General features: G+C 34.5%; 1 protein-coding gene across 1 annotated transcript in view; it reads right to left on the reverse strand.

The window, feature by feature from the left end:
* LOC123252444 (sodium-dependent phosphate transport protein 2B-like) overlaps window positions 1-13,777 on the reverse strand; it is a 35,544-nt gene that overhangs the window by 17,986 nt on the left and 3,781 nt on the right. The window contains exons 3-4 of the mRNA XM_044681754.1: window positions 4,344-4,487; window positions 3,338-3,449 (exon numbers count right to left, since the gene is read on the reverse strand). Of these exons, the coding sequence (XP_044537689.1) occupies window positions 3,338-3,449; window positions 4,344-4,487 (256 nt within the window). The remainder of the gene's footprint in view (window positions 1-3,337; window positions 3,450-4,343; window positions 4,488-13,777) is intronic.

A 13,777-nucleotide genomic window follows, 5' to 3' on the forward strand; every position in this document is an offset into this window, starting at 1 on the left:
AGAAATCAAAGCCATATATATAGGTCAATGGAAAAATGCTTTAAATCATTACCAATTAGGGAAATGTAAGCCAAAATAAATCTGAGATATAATCTCAAATCCATCAGTTTGACTAAAATAACAAAAGGGAAAAATAATAAACATTAGAGGGAATATCAAAAAGAGGGGACACTAATACACTATTGGTGGACCTATGAACTGATCCAACTATTTTGGACAGCAAGTTGGAATCATGCCAATAAAGCTATAAAATTGTATATGTCCTTATGCCCAGCAATACCCTTGTTGGGTCTATTTCCCAACGACATGAGGGAAAAAAGAAAAAGAACCTATAAGTTCCAAAATATTTATAGCAACTCTCTTTGTTCTGGCAAAGAACTAGAAATCAAAGGGATATGCATCAATTGGAGAATGGCTAAACAAATTATGGCATATGATTGTGATAAAAACTATTGTGACCTAGCAAACAATGAGCATATTTTTTTAACTTGGAAAGAACTACATGAGATAATGAAGAATGAAATGAATAGAATCAAGAAAATATAATATAGTGACAGATTTAATATTTGAAGAATAATTGTGAATGTATACCTCCAAAGAATCCACAAGGAAGAATAATTGTGAATGTATACCTCCAAAGAATCCACACAAAAAAAACATAATCTATAAATGTTTCCAGATGATGCCTTCTGTGTAGGGGGAGGGAAGAGGGGAGCTAAGATACTTGGAAATAAATTCTACTAATTTTGAAAACATATGTCATAGGGGGAATTAGCTAGGACTCCTTTAATTATTTTTTCAAATTATTTTTATAGTATTGGAATTAATTGTTCTTTAAATGTTTGGTAGAATTCACTTCTAATCCCATCTGGTCCTCAGATTTGTCTGTTTTTCTGAAGAAACTTATTATAGTTTATCCAATTTATCCAATAAGAAAAGATTATTTAAGTATCATATTTACTCTTCTGTTAATATGAGCAATTTATGTTTTTATAAATAATCATTCATTCCATTTAAATTGTCAGTTTTATTAGCATATAATTGATCAAAATTGCTCCTAGTAATTGTTTTAATTTTAAAGTTAATTTTTTATTGATCTCCTTTTTTTCTTATATCAGCACAATATCCCATGTATCACTTCCCGACTCCTCCTTAAGAGCCATCCCATAAGACAAATAGTTGATTGTTTTTTAGTGAGGAAAAAAAAATAAACATAACCAATCAATTTGTTGAGAAAGTCCCAAAACATATGCAATGTGTAAAATCCATGGAACCTTCTATCTGTACCAAAGGGTAGGAAGAAATGTCTTCTCACATCTTTTCATTTGAGTTCTGCTTCACCCTTATAATTTTGGAGAATATGGAGTTTTTTTCCTAATCATGGCTTCCTTGGGATATATGCTTAATAATAGAGTCTCTAGTTCAAAGGGTATGGATATTTAAGTCAGTTTATTTTCATAATTCTAAATAATCTTCTAAAATGGTTAAACAATGTCATTGCTCTATCAACAATGTGTCTATCTTCCCACAATCCCTCCAACATTGACTGTTGCAATTTTTTGCCATTTTTGTCCATGTTTTCAAATTTCAAATTTAAATTCATTTTTAACATTCATTTTTTAAAATTGGAGTTCTAAATTCCCTTATCTCTCCAGCCCCTCCCCTTCCTACTAAGAAGGCAAATAATATAATATCAATGATGAATTTGAAGTCATGCAAAACATATTTCCATATTACCTATGTCGAACAAATTTTCTAAAAGAAACCTAAAGAAAGTGTAAAAATATGTTTAAATCTGCCCTCAGAGTTCAGCAGTTCTCTCTCTGGAGATGGATAGCATTTTTCATCAAGGGTTTTTTAGAATGATCTTGGATTTTTGTGTGGATCAGAGTAGTTGAATATTTCACAGTTCTCCATCATTAAAATAGTGTGATTATTGTGTATAATAACCTCCAGTTCTGCTCATTTCACTCTGCATCAATTCATATAGATCCTCTCAGATTTTTCTAAAACTATCCTGTTTGGCATTTCTTAGAGCACAATAGTACTCCATCAAGATCATATACCACAGTCATTACCCAACTGATGGATATTCCCTTAATTTCCAATTCTTTGCAAAAGCAAAAATAACTGCTTTAAATAGTTTTATACATATAGATCCTTTTATTTTATTTTAATCTCTTTAGATTACAGACTTTGTAGTGATACTGTTGTAGTGGTATTCTAGGTTAAAGAGTATAAACAGTTTTCTTCTTCTGAAATTTGAGGATTGGCTCTCATTTTGATAAAAATGGATCAGTTCCTTATATATTTGAGAAATCAATTATTTATCAGAGAAACTTGTTGTTAATACTTTCCCCCAATTTCCTACTTTCCTTTTAATTTTGTCCATTTTCTTTGTGTTCATTTTCTTTGTGTTCATTGTGTTCATTTTCTTGCTGCAAAAAATTTTTAACTTCACGTAGCCAAAGTTATCCATTATATATCCCATGATCCTCTCTTTTACTTTTTTGATCATAAATTCTTCTCTTTTCCTTAGATCTGACAAGTAAATTTTTCTATGCTTCCATAATTTGTTTATAACTCTTTATGCTAAGAACATGTGAGAGGTTGGTCATTTTGCCAGTTTTCAAAATTGATAATATATCTTGAGTACCAAACCCATCTGAGAGGAATTTGATGTAAAGATTTTTTTCTCATTCAACCACTTGCCTTTTTTTCCTGTATGCATTAATGTTGTCTCTGAAGGATCTTTTCACCTTCAAATAATCAATTTTCTACTTTATCTTTTGTAATTGCCTCTATTTTTTGTTTGCTTAAAAATATGCCTATTGGAGCAGCCATGCAGCACAATAGTTAGAGCTACCAGAACTACAAATTTTAATAGTCTACTTAGCTCTGATCCTTATTTGGAGCTAGTAAAACCTGAAGACCACCAGTTTAGAAAAAAAATGCGGGTGATATTTCCTTCACAAGGAAGACAAAGATTCCCTTTGCCTGTTTTCAGCATAACCATCCCTCTCCAACATGACTTGTTACCTATTTCTAGACCATTTCCCTAAAATATGGTTTTCTTTTTATGAGTTTAGAAGAACAAAAAGTAAAAGGGCATACATCATACCAAAAATGAAATCACTACCAACTTATAATTACTCTATTTTTGTCAGAATTTTTGTCACAAAAAATTGAACAAATGAGTTATTTAAACTGTTCAATGAATATGCTTGTCTCATAATCTGCATTGCAGTATAACAAATCCATTGGAAAAATCAGGGAGGTATCTCTAGAGATGAGTGAAAATTCTCAACTTGAAAATAAGTGAGACAAAACTTCCTACCTTCCAAATTCATCCCTGTCTCCAGCCTGTATGAGGGCCACAATTGTATTGGTAACTGAAGTCCCAATATTGGCTCCCATCATCATGGGAATTGCCGCCTTTACTGTCAACACTGTCAAAGGAAAAAAGTAAATGAGGAAGAAAAATGGTAGAAATTCACAGGAAGAAGACGTAAACTCTCTTCTTAAGACCAAGTGTCCAGAACTGTAACTAGAGTAAGAAGACTGGGACTTTTGCCAAAGCAAGAAAACTAGAGATCACTGGCATCAATGTTGAAGAATGTGGACAGTATTGGCTGTGATAACCGCCCAGTCCCATGCTTAACTCTTTCCCCTTTAGTGACTTACAAACCTCTGTCTTCCATGGAAGAGCTTCATCCTCTTCTCTCCTTCACAGCCCCACTCTAGGGAAGCTTATCTCCTGACCCCATATCTGTCCCTTGCACTAAATGCCAAACTGACATATATCCACCAAAAAGGGAGTGTGGAACCCAGTCCTGGGATCTGGAGATATCTGGTTCAGTTCAAGCTCATTTGAAAAACAAAGCATGATACAAAAGGATCTGATCTGAATTATCTCAAATAGAAAAAGAAATCCACTCAAACTGTAGCTACATCAAAGATACTTCTTCACTCCTCTGGGTTAAATATCAGACAGGAAAAATGGAAGGAAGTACTTCACATTGAGCCCCATTCTTCCAAAGCAGATCTTCCAAAGCAATAAGCATTGAAGATTTCACCCAAGAATATGCAACACAATTCTGCCAGCTAGAGCTTAATTTTCTAACTCTACAGCAAAAATAGGGAGGGTAGATGGACAACAGAGAAAGAGATTCAGCCTGACAGAAGGATGAAAAAGCAAGAAGATAAGCTTAAAGGCCAGGGCACACTGCAAATGATTATATGGCTGTAAAATCTGAATGAAAATCTTTTAATGGATATAGACTTGCCTAATTAACACAGTTCTGTGTATGTGTGCTTATTCTTATTTCACAGGACTGACTCACCTGAAGAGGACACCATGCTGACAATGATGGATATGGACATGTTGGAAGATTGCACCAAAACAGTCACCAGCACACCCACCATCAAACTGGCCATGGGGTGGTAAAATATTGAACCATCAAAGAAAAGTTCATGAGCCACTTTTCCTAAAAGGTAAAGACATTTAAAAAAAAAAAAGATATATGGCAGTTTTTTGAGACTGCTAGACTACACATCAAAGGACGGTCAGCTGGCTATCAAGGTAGTCACCATGGTGGAGGGCAGTGAGGGTTGAATTTGGTTTTAGGAAGCCATGAGTTCAGATCCTGTCTCTGTTTCCCTCTATTAGAATAAGAAAGACGCTTTGATTTTCTTCACAAACTTTAAAGTACCACAAAATGCCAGCTATCACCATCTTTTGCCCAGAATGTCATTTTCTCTGACTCTAGTTTAGCATCTCTCCTGTTTTAGAAATAATTCCCTTGCGGTTCCCCTCATACATGGCTTACTTGTTCCTCTTCCTTGGAAGAATTACTTTGGCCTATCAGGGCCTCTTCTCTCTCTCTTTCACCCTCCTCCCCAAAGATTCTCGAAGTTGGAGGAAGGGCACTCTCTGTCTCTTACTAAGCATCTCTATTGGCTAAGTGGCCCCAAGGCAGCTGGATAGAGCAAGTGTGTAGAAAATTAGACCTTGAATCAAGAAGTCATTCCTATGTGACCCTTGACAAGTCACTTAACCATTTTTAGTCTCCGTTTCCTGTATTATAAAATGAACCTAATTCACAGGGCTGTTGTATGAAATGAGAATATTTAATTGCTGAGCACAGTGCCTGGTACATAGTAAATGACATATAAATAAAGATTTCCTTTCCCCGTTTGGTTTATTTAAAGTATATATATTTATAGAGAGAAATAAAGACCTTAAATGTTTTTCATCTGCTTGTTGTGTTAGCTCAGCAAAATTGCAAAGTTCCTTCCTGAAGATAAAGATGGGTCTTTCATTTCCATTCTATGACTCAGTCCCTGCTCCAGAGCTTAGTAATAATAATGCAACTGATTATTAGTAGGCTGAATGGAAACATGAAGGACAGGTTTCATACAAAAGAAATGGAGAGAAGGATGAAGTCAAGTGTCCCAATAGTTGGATTAAAAAACAAATGAACATATCACCATAATACTAATTAAAGTCAAATAGGTAGAAAAGATACTAGACCAGGCTAGAGATTAAACACACACACACACACACACACACACACACACACACACACACACACACACAGAGTGACCTACTCCAGGATCTCTACCTACGAAAACAGATTGTTTTCGGATACAACTGGGAGAATTTATGGAAAAAATATCAAGAAAAGTAGGACAGGGATAGGGAAGGCCCAAAAGGCAGACCTATTTGGACAAAATGATTCCAATTCTTATCTTCATTAAAAAAATTTTATAATATTTATTTAAAATAGTTTTCCATGGTTACAGAATTCATGTACTTTCTCTCCTTCTTTCCTTCCCTACTCCCAGAGCTGACAAGTAATTCCACTGGGTTGGGTATGTATCTTGTTCAAAACCTTTTTCTATATTATTCATATTTGAAATAGAATAATCTTTCAAAGCCAAAACCTATCATATTCCCATTGAATCACATGATCAATCATACGTTTTCTTCTGTGTTTCTGCTCCCACAGTTCTTTCTCTGGATGTGGGTAACATTTTTTCTCATAAGTCCCTCTGGATTGTCCTGAATCTTTGCATTGCATCTAGTAGAAGAATTTGTTACAATTGATTGTACCACAGTGTATCCGTCTCTTTGTACAATGTTCTTCTGGCTCTGCTCCTTTTACTCTGCATCAATTCCTGGAGGTCTCTCCAGTTCACATGGAATTCCTCTAGTTTATTATTCCTTTGAGTACAATAGTATTCCATCACCAGCATATACCACAATTTGTTCAACCATTCCCCAATCGATGGACACTCCCTCATTTTTCAGTTTTTGGTCACCACAAAGAGCGCAGCTATAAATATTTTTGTACAAGCGTTTTTCGTTATTATCTCTTTGAGGTACAAACCTAGTAGTGATATTAAAGGATCAAAGGGCCAGCATTCTTTTAAAGTTCTTTGGGCATAGTTCCAAATTGCTTTCCAGAATGGTTATATCAACTCACAAATCTACCAGCAGTGTATTACTGTCCCAATTTTGCTGCATCCCCTCCAAAATTTATTATTTTCTTTTGCTATCATATTGGTCAATCTGCTAGATGTGAGGTGGTACTGCAGAGTTGTTTTGATTTGCACTTTTGTAATCAGGAGGAATTTAGAACACTTTTTCATGTGCTTATTGATTGTTTTGATTTCTTCATGTGAAAATTGCCTATTCATGTCCTTTGATCATTGTCAATTGTGGAATGGCTTGACTTTTTGTAAATTTGACTTAGTTCCTTATATATTTAGGAAATTAGACCTTTGTCAGAAAGTTTCATTATAAAAAAAAATTCCCCCACTTTGTTGCTTCCATTCTAATTTTGGTTGCATTCATTTTGTTTGTACAAAAACTTTTTAATTTAATATAATCAAAATCATTCATTTTACTTTTTGTAATTTTCTCTATCTCTTGCTTAGTCTTAAATTCCTTCCTTTCCCACAGATCTAACAGATATACTATTCTATGTTTACCTAATTTATTTATGATTTCACTCTTTATGTTGAAGTCATTTACCCATTTTGAATTTATCTTGGTATAGGGCATGAGATGTTGATCCAAACCTAATTTTCCCCATACTGTTTTCCAATTTTACCAGCATTTTTTGTAAAATAGTGAGTTCTTGTCTCAAAAGCTGGGATCTTTGGCTTTATCAAACACTAATTTGCTCAGGTCATTTATATCCTGTCTATTCCATTGATCTACTCTTCTGTCTCAGGCTGAACCATATTGTCTTGATGACCACTGCTTTATAGTACAGTTTAAGGTGTGGTACTACTAGGCTACCATCCTTCATATTTTTTTCAGTAGTTCCCTTGATATTCTTGATCTTTTTTTTCTTCAAGATGAGCTTTGTTACAGCTTTTTCCTAATTCTATAAAAACATTTCTTGATAGTTTGATAAATATGGCACTGATTAAGAAAATTACTTTGGGTAAGATTGTCATTTTTATTATGTTAATTCATCCTACCCATGAGCAATTAATGTTTTTTCCACTTATTTAGGTCTAGTTTTAATTGTGTGGAAAGTGTTTTGTAGCTCTTTTCATATAACTCCTATGTTTGTCTTGGAAAATAGATTTCCAAATATTTTATACTCTCTAGAGTGGTTTTAAATGGATTTTCTATTTCTAACTCTTGATGCTGTTTTGTTGGAAATTTGTAGAAATGCTGGTGATTTATTTGGGTTTGTTTTGTACCCTACAACTTTGCTAAAGTTGTTGATTATTTCCACTGGCTTTTTAGTTGATTCTCTAGGATTCTTTAAATTACATCAAACCTTCTGCAAAGAGTGATAGTTTAGTTTCCTCATTGCCTACTTTAATCCCTTCAATTTCATTTTCTTCTCTAATTGCTACTGCTAATGTTTCTAGTACAATATTAAATAAAAGATGTGATAATGGGCATCTCTGCTTCACTGCTAATCTTAATGGGATGGCTTCTAACTTGTCCCCATTATAGATGATATTTGCTGATAGTTTTAAATGTACACTATTTATTATTTTGAGGAAAGAACCTTCTATTTCTAAAATTTCCAATGTTTTCAATAGGAATGGGTATTGTATTTTGTCAATGGCTTTTTCTGCATCTATTGAGATAATCACGTGATTTTTGTTAGTTTGGTTGCTGATATTGTCAATTATGTTGATGGTTTTCCTAATATTAAATCAGCCCTGCATACCTGGTATAAATCCCACCTAATCATAATGAATAATCCTTGTGATAACTTGCTGTGGTCTCTTTTCTAGTATTTTATTTAAGATTTTTGCACCTATGTTTATTAGGAAGATTGGTCTGTAGTTTTCTTTCTGTTTTTGGTCTTCCTGGGCAGAGCCAAAATGGTGGCATAATAGCAGGAGCCTTCTGAATCTCCTTCCAAACAATTATTACAAAGTGTCTCAAAAGGGCAGAAATCAAAACCAGACAAATAAAGGGGCTCTCCCACTGTATGCAACATTAAAAAAAAGGCAATAAGTGGGGATTCCTACACTATAAGGGGGCAAAACTGCACTAATCAAAGCAGAAGCTGATAATCCCTCTCCTACCCCAGTCCATCCACACCAGAGTTAAGAGTGAGGACCAGGAAAATCTCTAAATTCTTGAAGGCTGACTGAAAGCACCATGAACTTACCCCTGAGGGCAGTGCAAGACCTTGACAGTAAGACTAGAGACTGAAAAGCATGAAGCGTTGGCAGCAGAGCATGGAGCTTGGGCAGAAACACAGGTACCCACAGCAGAGGCAGCAGGGACTGGAAAGATATCCTCAGGGAAAAACACTTTAAAGCTGGCTATACAAATAATATCATAAATGTACCTGCCCTCACTCAGGCTTCTGACATGGAAGGCAATATACTACCAAGGCAAAATTCTGAGAGATAGAAGCTAAGAAAGCAATGCCAACCAACTTGCAGGAATTGCAACTAGTAGCAAAAGGAATAAGCAACAGCAAAAAAGTTCTTGATCCTGGATAATTTCTGTGGAGAAACAGCAAAATACAGAAGTAACAGCAAAGAGTGAAAAACAAACATCCAAACTTTCACCAAAAAAAAAAAAATGGAAATTGGTCACAAGCTCTTGAGGAACTCAAAAAGGGGTTCAAGAACCAAGTAAGAAAGAGAGAAGAAAAATGGGAAAAAGAAATGAAAGTAATACAAAAAGAAAATATCAGCTTAAAAGATGAAAAATGCCCATATGGAAAAAGAGACACAAAAATCAAACAAAATAATAAGCAAATTGGAGACCAGAATTGACCTGTTGGAAACCATGAAAAGTAGGATAGACCAAACTGAAAAGGAAAATCAAAAGATCATGGCTGAAAATCAGTCTTTAAAGAGTAGAATGGAGCAAGTAGAAGCTAATGATCTCATGAGACAGCAATAAATAAAGCAAAATCAAAAGAATGAAAAAATAGAAGGAAATATGAAATATCTCATTGAAAAGACAACTGACCTGGAAAAGAGATCCAGGAGAGACAATGTGAGAATTATTGGACTACCTGAAAGTCATAACCAAAAAAAAAAAAAAAAGCCTAGTGTGAAAGGGAATTCTTTATTCTCTTTGCCTATTTTGAGTTAACATTTTGTTAGCTATCAAGTAAGAGAATTCACAAGTCATTTGCTAACGTACATGATGACTCAATCAGTCAGAAACTTGTGAATCCTATGATAAAAATTGATATCTTCAGAAGCCTGTGATAAAAGGTTGACAACTTGACAGGCCTATAAGAGTTAACACCTTCAGAAGTGAGAAGTGGATCTCACAATCACTGCCTCCCTGGCCAGTGCTAGGCAATTTGGAAGCTATGATTGACCCCTGTGAAGTGAAGAAGGGACAAGAAATCACTCTAAAAGCCCTGAACTTATTCAGCTGGAGGGAGTCTTCTGCAAGTAGTCTTCTGGAGATAGTCTTTGGAAGTCATCTTCAACTAGTGACCTGGCTCTTGGAGGTAACTTGGGACTTGGACTTCCTCTTAGGTGAATGAGTAGCTGGCCTTCTTTTCCTGATGTCTGGAGAGAGATTAGTTTCAGAGAGGTCTTCCCTTCTTGGAGGAGGCCATGTGGGTGGAATGCTGGATCCTCTGGTCTAGGGTTAACAGGCCCTGTCACACTGAGCCAAGCACCAGAGCAATATTTAATGTGATAAGGTAGACATCTTCTCTACCCTCTTTTTGCATTTTTCTACTTTCACTCTCTCCAACTATTTTGTAAATAAAAACTATTGAAAGTCATTTTGACTTGAGCTATAATATTTTAAATTGGAGACCACTGTATTATTTTTAATTTTGATATACTTTAATCAAACCCTTAATTTTAATTCCTTACACCAGACATCATATTACAAGAAATTATCCAAGAAAACTGCCCTGATATTCTTGAACAAGAGGAATAATAGATGTTGAAAGAATTCATAGCTCACTCTCTACATTAAATTCCTATAAGACAACCCCACCCCCACAAATTTTATAGCCAAATTTAAGAGCTTCCAGGTCAAGGAGAAAATACTGCAAGCAGCCAGAAAGAGACAATTCAGATATCAAGGAGCCCCAGTCAGGATTACACAGGATCTGGCAGCTTCCACACTAAAAGGCCACAAGGCTAGTATGATATTGAGGAAGTCAAGAGAATTGGGTCTACAATCAAGAATCACCTACTCAGCAAAACTGACTATATGCTTTTAGGGGGAAAATATTGGCATTTAATAAAATAGAAGATTTCCAAGCATTCCTGAAGAAAAGACCAGAACTAAATAGAAAATTTGATGTCCAAACACAAAATTCAAGAGAACAATAAAAAAGGTAAGCAAGAAAGAGAGAGGGGGAAAATTAAGGTCTTCAATAAAGTCAAATTTATTATATTCCTAAGTGGGGAAATGATATCTGTAACACCTAAACATTGTTTTCATTATCATAGTAGATAGAAGAAATATTCATAGGCAAAGGTTGTGGTATTAAGCTGTTTAAGATGATATGTAAAAAAAGATGGTACTAGAAAAGACAGTCAAAGGAAGAAGTAAAATAGGATATATTATACCACATAAAGAGGCACGTGGGTGGGGGAGGGTGGGGAAGAATACTATTATAAGAAGGGTAGAAAGAGAGTGATAATTGGTAATACTTAAACCTTACTCTCAGTGGAATCAATTCTGAGAGGGAAGAACAGCTAGCTCTTTTGGGGTATAGAATTCTATCTTACTCTACAAAGAAGTTGAAATGGAGTAAGAAAGGGTGGGTGGGGGTGGGGAGTGTTTTTGGTCTTCCTGGCTTGGGAATCAGTACTATATTTGTATCATAAAAAGAATTTGGTAAGACTCCTTTGTTTTTTTTGTTTGTTTGTTTATTTTGTCAAATAGTTTGTATAGTATTGGAATTAGTTTTTTAAATGATGAATTCACTTGTGAATCCATCTGGCCCTGGACATTTTTAATTTGAGAATTCCTTAATGGCTTGTTCAATTTATTTTTCTGATATGAGATTATCTAAGTTTGCTCTTTTCTTAATCAGGGCAATTCATGTTTTTGTAATTATTCATCTATTTCACCAAGATTGTCATATTTCTTGTCATATAATTGGGCAAAATAACTGTTAATAATTGTACTAAATTCCTCTTCCTTGGAGGTGATATCACCCTTTTCATTTTTGATACTGTTAATTTTATTTTCTTCTTTATTTTTTTTAAATTAGGTTAATGATACTTTATATATTGAATTTGTTTTTTTCAAAGTACCAGCTCCTAGTATTATTTATTAGTTGAATAGTTCTTTTACTTTCAATTTTATTAATTTCTCCTTTAATTTTTATGATTTCCAATTTAGTTTTTATCTGGGGTTTTTTATTTTGCTCTTTTTTCTGGTTTTTTAATTTGCATGCTCAATTCATTAATTTCCTCCCTTTCTATTTGGTTGATATAGGCACTCAGGCATATAAATTTTCCCCTGACTACTGCTTTGGATATATCCCATAGACCCTGATATTCTGTTTCCTCATTGTCATTCTCTTCAATGAAATCAATAATTGTTTCTTTGATTTGTTCTTTGACCCACCAGTTTTGAAGAATTCAATTATTTAATTTCCAATTAATTTTAAATTTGCCTCTCCATGAACCTTTAGTATTTATGATTTTTATCACATTATGATCTGAGAAAGTTGTATTTATTATTTCTACTTTTCTGCATTTGTTTGCTATGTTTTTATGGTTAATCTTTGCATATGTACCTTGTGCTGCAGAAAAGAAGGATACTCCTTTTTATCCCTAGTCAGTTTTCTCCAGACATTTATTTGTTCTAATTTTTCTAACATTTCATTCCCTTCCATTACTTCTTTTTAATTTATTTTTCAGTTCAATCTGTCTAGTTCTGATAAGGGAAGATTGAGGTCCCCTACTGGTATAGTTTTACTATCTATTTCCTCCTTAACCTCCTTCTAGTTCTCCTTTAAAAAAATTGGAAGCTATACCATTTGGTGTATATATGTTGAGTACTGATATTTCTTCATTATTTCTGTTACCTTTTATCAAGATGGAGTCTCATTCCTGGACTCAATCCATTCTATTTTTACTTTAGCTTTGTCTGAGATCATGATTTCTACTACTGCCTTCCTTGTCTTTGTTGCAGCTGATTATATTCTGCTCCAGTATCTTACCTTTACCCTCCCTGTGTCTATCTGCCTCATATGTGTTTCTTATAGACAACATATTCTAGTGCTTAATCCACTCTGCTATCTGTTTACATTTTATGAATGAGTTTATACCATTCATGTTCACAGTTATGATTACTATCTGTGTATTCCCCTCCATTTTAACTTCCTTCTTTAATCCTAATCTTATTTTTTCTATTCTTTCCCATCCCTCCATTGTTTTGCTTTTAATCAGTCTCTCTCTTTCCCCTCCCTTATATTGCTCCCCTTATTCTCCTCCCTTTTTACTTCCCTCCCCTCACTATAGGACCTTTTGGACACACCCTCCTCAGCCTCTCTCTCCCTCGTATTTTTCCCCACTCCACCACCCTGCTTCTAATTCCCATTCTACTTTCATATAGGGTAAGATACAATTCTATATCCCCAATCAATCTGGCCATTTTCTCTCTGAGTCAATTCCACTGAGAGTGTGGTTTAAGTGTTACTTGTCACCAACCTCTTCCTCCCTTCCATTGTATTGTTTTTCCCACCTCCCACCCCCATCATCCCCATGCTTCTTTATGTGATATATTTTGCCCCATTTTAACTACTATACTAATGACAACAATTTTTAATACTTAAATATATCATCATTCCATATAGGAATATAAGCCCTTTGACCTTATGGAAACCCTTAAATTTTTCCCCTTTCTTGTTTACCTCTTCATGCTTCTCTTGAGTTTGTATTTAGCCCTCAAATTTTCTTTTCTTTTCTTTTTTTTAAACCCTTGTACTTTGGTGTATTGTCTCATAGGTGGAAGATTGGTAAGGGTGGGCAATGGGGGTCAAGTAACTTGCCCAGGGTCACACAGCTGGGAAGTGGCTAAGGCCGGATTTGAACCTAGGACCTCCTGTCTCTAGGCCTGACTCTCACTCCACTGAGCTACCCAGCTGCCCCTAGCCCTCAAATTTTCTATTCAAGTCTGGTCTTTTCTTCAGGAATGCTTGGAAGTCTTTATTATATTATATTATGTTATGTTATGTTATATTAATTATATTATATTAATTATATTATATTAATTATATTATATTATATTATATTATATTATATTATATTATATTATATTTATTATATTTATTATATT

Source organism: Gracilinanus agilis, chromosome 6 (genome assembly GCF_016433145.1).
Source record: "Gracilinanus agilis isolate LMUSP501 chromosome 6, AgileGrace, whole genome shotgun sequence".
Classification (NCBI taxonomy): Eukaryota; Metazoa; Chordata; class Mammalia; order Didelphimorphia; family Didelphidae; genus Gracilinanus; species Gracilinanus agilis.